Source organism: Harpia harpyja, chromosome 19, assembly GCF_026419915.1.
Source record: "Harpia harpyja isolate bHarHar1 chromosome 19, bHarHar1 primary haplotype, whole genome shotgun sequence".
NCBI lineage: Eukaryota > Metazoa > Chordata > Aves > Accipitriformes > Accipitridae > Harpia > Harpia harpyja.
Window position 1 is genome coordinate 5,473,034 of NC_068958.1, and position 13,324 is coordinate 5,486,357.

Consider the following 13,324-nt stretch of genomic DNA (forward strand, 5'->3'; position numbering starts at 1 on the left):
AGGAAATGGGATTGTTTTTCCACTGTAGCATGTCTATTCCATGCTAGAAACTTCATAAAAAGCCAGGAATTGAAGCTGCAGACCTGCTTTCCATGCATTTTTCTAGGGACTTCCTTCAATACAGATGTTAATGCTTTTTGTAAGAACAGATACTGATGATGAATAAGTACTCTGTATACATCTTTAGGAGTGCATTGCTGTGAGATAGGAAGTGCTATGAACTTCAGTGGTCTCACTGACTAGAATTTTCACTATCTTCTGGAACTGAAGTTGTGAATTACCAGGATTACCAAGTATCAGGATTAATGCTGCCTGATTAAAACAGTGATCTGAATTGTTTTACAGAGCATTGGGGTTTGTTTGGGTTTGGTTTTTTTGGGGTGGGGGTGGGGGTGGTGTTAGGGTTTTTTGCAAGAATTAGTTGTTGGCTCCCTAATAAAAGGCAGCACCTGGTTCTGGTGAATTCTTTGAGTGACCTGTTTGAATATCTTTCAGTTAACAATTTGGATATTCTTTGAATTAACAACTTGTGGGGTTTTTTTCCTCCCCCCCCCCCCCCGCCCCAGGACAAAAGGAGCAGCATACCGTCTGTCATCTTTCTGTGAAAACTCGAGGCAATTTGTCATTCTTCATAAATAAGCAAGTGAAGTGTGTGGTGGTTGGATCCCTGGTGACCACAGACCGAACATTCAAGGGCCTACTACTGTTGAGCAGGAGTCCCCTGGCTAAACCCATCATAAACCCAAGTTACGATGACTTCTGTCCCAGAGATTTGCCCATAACTTCAGAAAGTGCTGTAAGTTCTGCAGCTATAAATGATAGTTAGGGATGACAAAGTGGGCATTTGGATCTCATGAGTTTTGCAAAACTGGTTTTGCATGCTGTTTTTTTGAGATGACTAAGAGCAAACAGGCAAGTTTTCAAAGGCACTGAGGCACTGTGCTTTTCAGAGTTGGGTTGATTGGGTGGATGGAGAGGAGTCTGAGTTTGCTCAGGTGTTTCTGCTGTGTTGACATAGGTACTAGTAGTGCAGTTTAAGCAGCTTTCAGGTTTTTTTCCTTACTGGAGAGGTGTCTGTTCAGGAAATAAGGCATACTATGGGAAAGGTAATGCAAAATAAAGTAGAGTAAATGAAACCTTTGTTACAGCTTTTGAGTCAGAATTGGGTGTGCCTCTAGAGCAAACCTAGAATCCAAAGCTTCCATGCCCTTCAAGTTTTTGAGTTGTAGCTGGGGCGGGGGGGGGGGGGACGACGGACATTCTGAAAATACATAAAATGAACATGGAAGGTTTGATCAACATTAAGTAATTCATTATTTTTTTCCCCTGCCTGTTCCTTCAGGCATCAGATGTGAACGAATACAATGAAGATCAAAAGAGAGCCATTGAGACTGCTTATGCCATGGTAAAGCAACATCCAGGGCTTCCCAAGATCTGCCTCATCCACGGTCCACCTGGAACAGGGAAATCAAAAACTATTGTTGGACTTCTGTCTCGTGTTTTGAGAGAAGTAGGTGAATGTGATGTGATTGCCATGTGCTTGGTGCTTGGTTTCCCAATGGAAGTCAGTGATAGCTTAAGCTAAATGGAAGTATAGTATTGGTAATTACTGGGATTGTAATTCATTAAGCTGACTTAAATCTGTACTGCATAGGGTGTAAAGGTGGAAATAATACCTTTTGGGCATCTGGGAAAACACTGATGTTACAGAACTTAAAAAGTAAAATCAACAGAACACGCACAATCTGTAGTATAAACACTTATTACATAAAAAAACCTTAATGTTTTGATGTGTTAAAGAATGTTATTTGGCCTGTCCCATTTAATGATTTTTATATTAGCATCCGGTAGATTCATCAAGTATATCACTGTTGAAGGGAACTTATGCAAATAGTATTAATACATTTGACTTGTTGTTACTCAATGTAAGACATACCTTAAGAGATATTCAAGTGCAATAGTCCCCAGACTCTGCATGTGGATTAAGATGAGTGTACAGCCTGGCTTTTAAATCGCAAATGAAAACAATCTAAAGAGCCTGTTTTGGTTTATTGTTAATTAATCTACAGAACATTAGGAAGGAGAAGACAACTCAAAAAACAAATTCCAAGATCAAGCCAAACCGTTTTCTAGTTTGTGCACCATCAAATGCTGCTGTTGATGAACTCATGAAAAAGATCATCGTTGCATTTAAGGAAAAATGCCAAAACAGACAGGAGCCTTTGGGTATGGTTTATTTTAAAATTCTGTTTATATGTTAAATAGACAAAACCTGAAGGAGAAACTGGAACAGTTGATCACATATAATACTTATATGCTACTCTAAGCATCTTTTTTCTCTTGCAGAACATGACTGGTACATCCTCATACTGTTGTTAATTTTAATGTGCTTTTCTAAAAGGTGTATTATGGGTTTTTTTAAAATAAATTGCACTTTTGTCTTTATAGAGACATTGGCCCTTCCCTCATAGTGTTAGTTTCAGTTCACCAGCTTATAAGTACTTAAAGATTTGAACACAAGACTATTACCTTGATTTTGAATGAAATTGGACTTTGCTGATCATGCTAAACAGACTCATGAAAATTTTGTCTTGTCAGAGCCTCTCACTTTTTTTTCTCCTCCTAAGTTTGTGACTAATACAAAGTAGATGAATTCTGAACAAAACATCTAGTCTGTGATGGGGAAAAAAAAATCCACATTGTAACCAAATGTCAATTTGGTATTGACTTGCCAACTGCATTACTGATGGTACTCAGTAATTTTCTAACTTAGGAATTCTGTAAGTTTTAGATAAAGAAGCCTGAGAATAAGGAGTGGTTCTGTTAATTCAAAATAGTGTTCTTAACTGTTAGCCACTACTAAAACACAGGCAACATTTTTTTTTTTTTTTTAGAGTTTGGAATTACTGAATTTTTTTGTTGGATAAGTACAAGTAAATTGTTGCAAACCCCTGAAAAGCAGATATCCATGGTGTTTAAATTTTTTCTTTCTCTCGTACCAAAGTCCAGAGATGATTGGAGCAATGTAAAAATGTTTTGACTCTGATTTTGTAAACAGGAAACTGTGGTGATATCAAATTAGTGCGACTTGGAGCTGAAAAAGCAATCAACAGTGAAGTCCGGGGATTTAGCCTGGATAAGCAAGTTGAACATAGAATGAGTAAGTAACATGCACATCAGACTTTTCTTCAGTCTTTAAGAGCTTGATGATGTTTTACACTTGGGACTATGTGTCCTTTAAGAAGGAAGATCTGGTAAAAGGTTTTTCTGCAACAGTGCTTCATAAAGCATTGTTTTTCTCACTCTTAATGGGAAAGTGTCAGCTTACATATGGCCTAAAATCTAAGCAAAAGCAAAGAAATAAGCAAGATGACTTCTTGTTTGTTGGTTTTTTTTTTGAAATTATAATAAATGCATGTTAAGGCCAGCAATGTGGCTCTGCAGCATTTGAGAGCTACAGTTGGAACCAAGTCTCATTATCTTTGTCTTACAAGATAAGACCTCAATAGAAAAAGGGAAAATGTAACAAAAAATGTGTTTGTCCAGTTGTTCTTAATAACTTAAGATGCATGACTGAGAGCAAGTGTTATTGTAACATTGTTTTTCTATTCCTCCTGTACATTTTCCTTTGTTTTATTTTAGAACGAAAGCCAGCTGACTGTGACCAGGATATTCAGAAGAAAAAAACAGCTCTGGATCAAAAGCTGGACATGCTGTCTCGTCAGCGTGCCATGTACAGATGTGAGAAGAGGGAGGTGGTAAGATAATAGTATTTTTAATTCTATTTGTCTTTTTTGTGTTCATAACTGAATCCAAAGAGTAAAGAACTCTACCTTTTAATGTCATCTCTATTCCTGGCCTGTATCAGAAATAGTGTGGCCAGCAGGAGCAGGGAAGTGATCGTCCCCCTGTACTTGGCATTGGTAAAGCCGCACCTTGAGTACTGTGTTCAGTTTTGGGCCCCTCACTACAGGAAAGACATCGAGGTGCTGGAGCGTGTCCAGAGAAGGGCAACAAAGCTGGTGAAGGGCCTGGAGTACAAGTCTTACGAGGAGCGGCTGAGGGAACTGGGGTTGTTTAGTCTGGAGAAACGGAGGCTGAGGGAAGACCTTATCGCTCTCTACAACTACCTGAAAGGATGTTGTAGTGAAGTGGGTACTGGTCTATTCTATCAAGTAACTGGTGATAGGACAAGAGGAAGTGGCCTCAAGTTGCACCAGGGGAGGTTTAGATTGGATATTAGGAAAAACTTCTTTACTGAAAGGGTTGTCGGGCTTTGGAACAGGCTGCCCAGGGAAGTGGTGGTGTCACCATCCCTGGAGGTATTCAAAAAACGTGTAGACAAGGCACTTCAAGACACGGTTTAGTGGGCATGGTTGACGGTTGGACTCGATGATCTTAAAGGTCTTTTCCAACCTAAATGATTCTACGATTCTATCTCTGAGCAGTAACTGTCTCTTCACCACCTCCTTCAATGAATGGAAACGTTGGTTAGCACCATGAAAGGGAATGAAGAACTTTACATCAGGAATTTTTTTGTTTATTTATACTGGTATTTTCAACTGGTTGATCCTGCCACTTCTTGCTCTAGTGTTCAGTATTCTTCATTTGGTTCTGTCACTAGTTAGTTTTTAGTGTAACCATGTTTATAAATCTTAATGATTTAATTTGATTGTATACTTCAAAGCTCTGTTTTTGTTTAACTGGAAATAGTAAGATACCTTGTGATCTGAGATTTTGGGATATGTGTTGCACTTGGAAGTTTGCCAGTTTTTTGTCTAAAAATTTGGCATTTGTGCTCAAATTACAGCTTTCTGATGGTAAACAGTTTTCCCAGTTGCACAGAAATGGAAGATGTAGTACTGTCTGTTGCAAAGTCTAAATATGGTGATGACTTTTGAAGAAACTGATGAGCTTCTTCAGACACATTTTATATTAAAAGACAGTCTGAACAAATCTAAATGTTTAGGAAATGAATTAGGGTATGGGAGGAAAAAAGGTATATGGGAAATGTGTGGTGTTAATTATTCCTGATATGTGGTTTCTCTTTATTTTTTTCCACCCCATCTAGAGTCAAATGTTAGATGATGAAATTGGCAGACTTTCAAAGGAAAGACAACAGCTTGCTTCTCAACTAAAGGAGGTAGGAATTTATCTTAAAGGCAGCTCTTTAATAAACCTCAGCTAATGTATTTATATACTTGGTATCCTTTAATTGTGGTGGAGCTTTGGTTTTGATGTGGCTGGGAATATTTCTAAAGTAGAAGGTAAATAGATAAAGGTTATAAGCTGAGTAAATTGTGGACAGCCTGGTGTGAAATCCAGGTGTACTCTGGCTGCATATTGGGGAAAAAAAAAACCAACAAAAAACCCCCTCAACAACCAAAAAAAAACCCCCCCAATGGGTGGAAGTATTCACTCCTAGAGTTAAGGGTGAATTTTAAATGAAATGTGGCATATTTGGCAAAGAAGGTAGTAGAAATGTGCTTGTCCCCATGTTCTAGGATGTACCTTCATCACCACTTTCATGCCCCTTAGAGTCCTACGGGAATTTAGGTACTTTTAAATGTTTCTAAGTAAAGCGACAGCTGGAAGAATTTTTTTGTGCGTGGAGATAGATCTGAAAGTGGAAATAGGCACTGGTAGCAAAACCAGTAATTAAGGCTGAGTAGCATGAACTGTGAGATGAATGAAGATTCATCTTTAATGAATATTTGCTAACCCTTAATGGTCGTGGAGGGTTGGAGTTACAAATGTGATGGCAAACTAAACTTTGGTCACAGTGTGTCTAGATTGCATAGCTGTAGAGATAATGGAATACTTCTTTCCAGTTTGCCATCTCAATGGCATTGATCTGTAATTTAAAGTAACACTTCAGTTAAGTCAACTTGTGACTTTTATTTGTAATAATGGAGATAGTTTCATTGGGGTGATGCATTATGCATGATCTGTTTGGCAGTTAGAATTGTCCAGGCAGTTAGAAATTGCTCTAAGGTGGTTCAAGAAAGCTAAAAGAGAAGAGGAGACATGGTGTCCTGTTGTACTTGAAGGTTCGGAGGCACTCGCAGAAAGTACAGGCAGATATCATCTTGGAGTCCGACATTATCTGCTGCACGCTGAGCACAAGCGGAGGAAGTCTGCTGGAATCTGCTTTTTTGCGGCAAGGCCTTGATCCTTTCAGCTGTGTCATTGTGGATGAGGTCAGTAAAGCTACTTAGAACTACAGCATGTTTAGAACTACAGCATGTTCCACTTCTAAGGTCTGCCTTGTTCTCTGCTTAGGCTACTTGTGATTTTTTGGCTGCTCGTGTAATATATTGTGGGTTGAGTGCCCCATCCCCACCTTTTAACTGGTAACCAGCCTGTCCTGCTGTGTAGAGCCATGAGAAGAAAAAATAACTTTTCATTGCTGCTTTTTCTGACTTGTTTGGTGCTTTAATGGCAGACAGCTTTTACTTAAAAATCATGGCTAAAGTGTGGTTCTTGCTGTAGAGATTTCCAGATGGTTGGGTTATATTTGTGTCTGTTTGGAGAGCTCTGCATATTTAATAATAAAAGAAAAATCTGTTTGGAGTTTTTTATTAGGGAAAAATCCTTCTTTTTCTCTCTTGTTTTAAATTTCTTTTTTTTTTTTTTTAGAAGACTTAAAAAGCATTTGAGTTATTCTGTCTCTGTTACAGGAAATTTAACATACTTCCCTCCACTCCTTTGCTTACAACTTCCATTTTTTTGTCCTGTTTGCATATACAAAAGGCAGGGCAGTCCTGTGAGGTTGAAACACTGATTCCACTGATCCACCGCTGTAATAAACTTGTTCTTGTTGGAGATCCCAGACAGCTCCCTCCTACTGTAAAATCAGTAGTAAGTGTTCCAACTGTATTTTTTTTCATGCTATATAGTGGATATAGTATCAGAACAGTATTTATAGGAAATACATAAAAGGAAAAAAAAGACACTTCAATGTCAGATCAGGATGTTTTTCAGATAATAACTTTTGCCCTGCAAATTTGGGGTCTGTTATGTGGAGACTGTATCAATACTGCCTTCATATGTGTGCATAAAGCTAACACAGATGTGCGAGTGCAACCTCTGTAGACGTTCTTGGTGTAGCTTGGAACTGATTTCATGCACCATTAAGAATAACTATGGCAATACAAACTTCAGTGCAGCTCAGCACTTGGTTTGTTAGATGTTGTCTTGTGGCAGGCTCTGTTACTTCATTATGTGAGCTTCAGTCAGTGTCACGTTCCTTAAGGAATGGAGGATGAAGACTACCTGTTTGTATGGGGACTTCTTCACCCTGCAGACGTGTTCTAAGGATGAACATATAGGAGCACTTTCTTGTATCCAACAGTAAGGAGGACTGTTTTAAATATCTCAAAGAAAGGAGTCAAAACAGACTGGCTTCTCTAGAAGGGTAAATTACCTGGAGGCTGTGTGCTTGTTTAACGAGATCCCACCTGGAAGATCTTGCTTTTCATTACTGTTGATGTTTTTAAAATTTTACTATGTTGTGGAAAGTTGTCTTGCTAAAGAGTACACTGACAAAAATTCAGATACATGCAGGTGATCTTTACTGAAATAATAAGACTAACACAAATAGAAAATTGAAGTGCAAGTAGTTGTCATTTTGTCAGTGATTTAGAAGTTTAGAAGAAAACACCAAGTAGTTTTAAGTCCCAAAAGCAAATTCCTGTCGGTGATTTGGGACCTAATTCCCCAGAAGTCAGTCTCATGTTTTCCCACTGGCAGAAAGCTCAGGAATATGGCTACGATCAGTCCTTGATGGCACGTCTGCACAGACACCTGGAGGAGCAAGTGCGGAAGAATGTTTTACGAAGCCTGCCAGTTGTGCAGCTGACTGTGCAGTACAGGATGCACCCTGACATCTGCCTCTTCCCATCCAATTACGTTTATGGCAGGACTCTAAAGACTGACAAGTGAGTAGCTCTCTGTTCTCCTTTCTGAGCAGGAGGTTTTTCAAAGAAACCTTTTCATGTCAGGATATTCTTTCGAGTCTAAAAATTATTGAGGATGGGAGCAGGGAGGGGAGGGGGAAGATGCTTAATGGGGGAAAACTTGCATTCTGTCTCTTGTTAGTGCTGGCTGTGATATGTAAGTGTCCTGGGTTTGGCTGGGGTAATTTTTACAAGAAGCTGGGAGGGGGCACAGCCAGGACAGCTGACCCAAACTAGCCAAGGGGATGTTCGATACCATATGATGTCATGCTCAGTATATAACTGGGGGAGCTGGCTGGGGCAAGGAGGGGTTGCGGCTTGGGAAGTGGCTGAGCATCAGGTTCTGGCTGGTGAGCAATTGCATTGTGCATCACTTGTTTTACATATTCTTTTATTAGTATTATTGTTATTATTGTTTCTTCTTTCCTTGTGTTGTCCTATTAAACTGTCCTTATCTCAACCCATGAGGTTTTACCTTTTTCTTCTGATTCTCCTTCCCATCCCGCCGGGGCGGGGCAGGGAGTGAGCGAGCAGCTGCGTGGTGCTTAGTTGCCAGCTGGGCTTAAACCATGACAGTCGTTTTTGGCACCCCAACATGGGGCACGAAGGGTTAAGGTAGTGACAGATCTGACCAGAGCATGTTAAAACAGATTTGTTATATGCAGTTCTTATATTAGTTAAATAGTCGCTGGTCACAATGTTGGTTTATTTTTTCACGTGGTGGTGTTACGTAAATTCTTATATGCGCTATAAGAATCATCCCTGTGGTGATGTTTATCACCTGTGGGAGAGGGATCAGGACTATCATTTTGCTGTACTGCGTAATGTTGACTTATGATATGATTACATCACTAGTCATGAGGTTAAGCTGGTATTTCTATGCGGCATTGTTGTCATTCCCATACCTTGGGCGCCCGCTCTTGGAATTTATTGGTAATTGTACCAATCAAGACTCTGATTCCCATCCATAAGCTGATTCGTCGACTGGAGAGCCAAGGGGTGATCAGCAAGACTTGCTCACCCTTTAATAGTCCCATATGACCAGTGTGAAAATCTAGTGGAGAATGGAGACTAACAGTAGACTGTTGTGGCCTGAATGAAGTCACGCCACCACTGAGTGCTGCCGTACTGGATAAGCTAGAACTTCAGTACAAACTGGAGTCAAAGGCAGCCAAGTGGTACACCACAATTGATATCGCTAATGTGTTTTTCTCAATCCCTTTGGCAGCAGACTGCTGGCCACAGTTTGCTTTCACTTGGAGGGGTGTCCAGTACACCTGGAATTGACAGCCCCAGGGGTGGAAATGCAGCCCTACCATTTGCCATGGATTGATCAAGACTGCACTGGAACAGGGTGAAGCTCTGGAACACCTGCAGTGCACTGACATCGTTGTATGGGGCGACACAGCAGAAGAAGTTTTTGAGAAAGGGAGAAAATAGTTCAAATCCTTCTGAAGGCTGGTTTTGCCATAAAAAGAAGTAAGGTCAAGGGACCTGCACAGGAGATCCAGTTTTTAGGAATAAAATGACAAGATGGGTGTCGTCAGATCCCAATGGATGTGATCAACAAAATAGCAGCTACGTCTGACTAGCAAAAAGGAAACACAAACTTTCTTAGGTGTTGTGGGTTTTTGGAGAATGCATATTCCAAATGACAGTCTGATTGTAAGCCCTCTCTATCAAGTGACCTGGAAGAAAAACAACTTCAAATGGGGCCCTGAACAACGATAAGCCTTTGAACAAATTAAACGGGAGATTGTTCATGCAGTAGCCTTTGGGCCAGTCCAGGCAGGACAAAATGATAAAAATGTGCTCTACACTGCAGCCAGGGAGAATTGCCCCACCTGGAGTCTCTGGCAGAAGGCACCTGGGGAGACCCAAGGCTGACCCCTGGGGTTTTGGAGTTGGTGATACAGAGGATCCAAGGCCCATTATACTCCAGCTGAAAAAGAGACACTGGCAGCGTATGACGGAGAGTTTGAGCTGCCTCAGAAGTGGTTGATACTGAAGCACAGCTCCTCCTGGCACCCCGACTGCTGGTGCTGGGCTGGATATTCAAAGGGAGGGTCTCCTCTACACGTTGTGCAACTGATGCCACATGGTGTGAGTGGGTCGCACTGATCACACAATGGGCTCGAATACGAAATCCCAGTTGCCTAGGAATTTTGGAAGTGATCATGGACTGGCCAGAAGGCAAAGATTTTGGAATATCACCAGAGGAGGAGGTGACACGTGCTGAAGAGGCCCCACTGTATAATAAACTGCCAGAAAATGAGAAGTATGCCCTGTTCACTGATGGGTCCTGTCGCATTGCGGGAAAGCATCGGAAGTGGAAGGCTGCCGTATGGAGTCCTATACGACAAGTCGCAGAAACTGCTGAAGGAGAAGGTGAATCAAGCCAGTTTGCAGAGGTGAAAGCTATCCAGCTGGATTTAGACATTGCTGATCAAGAGAAATGGCCAGTGTTCTATCTCTATACTGACTCATGGATGGTGGCAAATGCCCAGTGGGGGTGGTTGCAGCAATGGAAGCAGAGCAACTGGCAGCACAGAGGCAAACCCATCTGGGCTGCTTTATTGTGGCAAGGTACTGCTGCCCAGCCAGAGAAGCTGGTTGTAAAAGTACGTCATGTAGATGCCCATGTACCTAAGAGTTAGGCCATTGAAGAACATGAAAACAACCAGCAGGTGGATCAGGCTGCTAAGATTGAGGTGGCTCAGGCGGATCTGGACTGGCAACATAGGGGTGAATTATTTGTAGCTCAGTGGGCCCATGACACCTCAGGCCATCAGGGAGGAGATGCAACATATAGATGGGCTCACGATCAAGGGGTGGACTTGACCATGGATACTATCGCACAGGTTTTCCACGAATGTGAAACATGGGGCAATTGAGCAAGCCAAGCAGTTAAAGCCCCTGTGGTGTGGACAGCAATGGCTGAAATATAAATACGGGGAGGCCTGGCAGATTGATTATATCATGCTCCCACAAACTTGCCAAGGCAAACACCATGTGCTTACAATGGTGGAAGCAACCACCGGCTGGCTGGAAGCATATCCTGTGCCCCATGCCACCGCACAGAACGCTATCCTGGGCCTTGAAAAACAAGTCTTACGGTGACATGGCACCACAGAAGGAATTGAGTCAGACAGCAGGACTCAGTTCCAAAACAACCTCATAGATACCTGGGCCAAAGAGCATGGCACTGATTGGGTATATCGCATCCCCTATCGTGCATCACCTTCCCGGAAAATTGAACAATACAATGGACTGCTAAAAACTACACTGAGAGCAATGGGGGCTGGGACCTTCAAACATTGAGATACACATTTAGCAAAAGCCACCTGGTTAGTTAACACTAGAGGATCTACCAATTGAGCTGGCCCTGCCCAATCAAAACTTCCATGTACTGTAGAAGGGGATAAAGTCTCTATGGTGCACATGAAGAATATGTTAGGGAAGACAGTCTGGGTTAGTCCTGCCTCAGGCAAAGGCAAACCCATCTGCAAGATTGCTTTTGCTTAAGGACCTGGGTGTACTTCCTGGGTGATGTGGAAGGATGGGGAAGTTCAATATGTACCTCAAGGGGATTTGATTTTAGGTGAGAATAGCCAGTGAATTAAATTGTATGATGTTAATTGCTAAATAACCCTGTTGTCGTATGTCATCACTACTACAGTTGCTATGTGCCATATCAATGGTATTACAGTAAGAATCACCCAAATCACTGAAGGATGGATTTTGATGAAACTGAGCAAAGTGCAGTGGTGATGGAACTTGGACTGGCTTCAGCACTGGTGCCCAGCAACTTCAACATTGACATCTTCAACCCGCAGATCGTGGGCACGGGCCGTGCCAAATAGACCAGCTGCAAGTTCCAGATGCAGCATGCAATAATCCAACACCACACACCATCTCTCCTGCCCTGAAAAGAGCGTTATGACAGGTGGAGCCCCAAAGTCGTAGATTAAATGAACTCAATGGACATGTTAGAGGGATGGCCCATAGACGAAGGGAATGGTATCTCTGTGTGTGTGTGTATATCTCAAAGACAGGAAAAGTGGTGGTAGATGATTGGAAAGTCTAGGATCTGGGCATCGCATAGATGGTCTAGAATAGGGGGTGGATAATGTCCTGGGTTTGGCTGGGGTAGAGTTAATTTTCACAAGAAGCTGGGAGGGGGCACAGCCAGGACAGCTGACCCAAACTAGCCAAGGGGATGTTCGATACCATATGATGTCATGCTCAGTATATAACTGGGGGAGCTGGCTGGGGCAAGGAGGGGTTGCGGCTTGGGAAGGGACTGAGCATCAGGTTCCAGGCGGTGAGCGATTGCTTTTTGGATCATTTGCTTTATATATACTTTTATTAGTAGTATTGTTTCTTCTTTCCTTGTGTTGTCCTATTAAACTGTCCTTATCTCAACCCACAAAGTTTTACTTTTTCTTCTGATTCTCTTCCCCATCTCACTGGGGAGGGGGGAAGAGTGGGCAAGTAGCTGCATGGTGCTTAGTTGCCAGCTGGGCTTAAACCATGACAGTAAGTTAACTAAATCACTTAAAACTGAGCATACTTACTGCTTAGAGTTCATTTTGAGGCCTCAGTATATGCAGGTAGCAGTGAAAATTAAGGATGCTGGAAAAACAGCTGAAAGTTGCTTGTATTTGATAACAAATGAAGTATCAATTCTTAGAATTCCTGTATAGTTACCTAGTGATAAAAATGTTACTTACAGAGCAACAGAAGAGAACAGATGTTCTTCAGAGTGGCCATTCCAGCCCTACCTTATTTTTGATGTAGGAGATGGTCGTGAGGAGCGAGAGAATGAGTAAGTCCTGTATTCTGCTCAGCCAAATTTTAGATTTGCTGAGAATTAATTACCTGTAGAAGAGTTGTGTTTTCTGCTCTGTTGTTCCCAATATGCATTAAGTAGCCAGAACTGCAATTTCAACTTGATTTAATTTTACAAAAAAGCAGTTGTTAAATGCTTTTGGTGTGGTTTTTTTTTTTAATCTGAAACTGGTTTTAGTCCTGGTTTGAGTGTCTGTTAGATGCCAGTGAATGCCTACAATCCCTGCTACCTCTAGTAATGGTTTCCGAACTCCTGATTTTTATCAGTGACTTCGCTTTTGCAGCTGCGTGCTGAGGTAACGCCAGAAGGTGGCAGGCTCAGTCCTCACCTTTGCCTATTCTGTAAGGAAAGCAAAGCTCTGTAGTTCTAAGGGAATGTGAAGTGCAGCCTTTCACTGCTAACTCTTCTCATTGTTGTTAGCCCCTCGTCAGGGCCTGCTTGCAAAGTTATTTGAGCCTTTATGTGAAGGAGGCTGCAATAGTTCAAGACAGGACTTTGACTTGCAATCCCCTAC

General features: G+C 41.7%; 1 protein-coding gene across 7 annotated transcripts in view; it reads left to right on the forward strand.

Moving 5' to 3' along the window:
• SETX (senataxin) overlaps positions 1-13,324 on the forward strand; it is a 38,452-nt gene that overhangs the window by 17,774 nt on the left and 7,354 nt on the right. For 4 of the 7 annotated variants that reach the window (XM_052815506.1, XM_052815503.1, XM_052815505.1 and 1 more), the window contains 10 exons: positions 567-796; positions 1,343-1,510; positions 2,070-2,226; positions 3,059-3,160; positions 3,643-3,758; positions 5,072-5,143; positions 6,051-6,200; positions 6,754-6,861; positions 7,753-7,940; positions 12,694-12,786. In XM_052815506.1, coding sequence (XP_052671466.1) covers positions 567-796; positions 1,343-1,510; positions 2,070-2,226; positions 3,059-3,160; positions 3,643-3,758; positions 5,072-5,143; positions 6,051-6,200; positions 6,754-6,861; positions 7,753-7,940; positions 12,694-12,786 — 1,384 coding nt within the window. The other 3 variants (XM_052815508.1, XM_052815509.1, XM_052815504.1) reach the window with 3 other exon arrangements.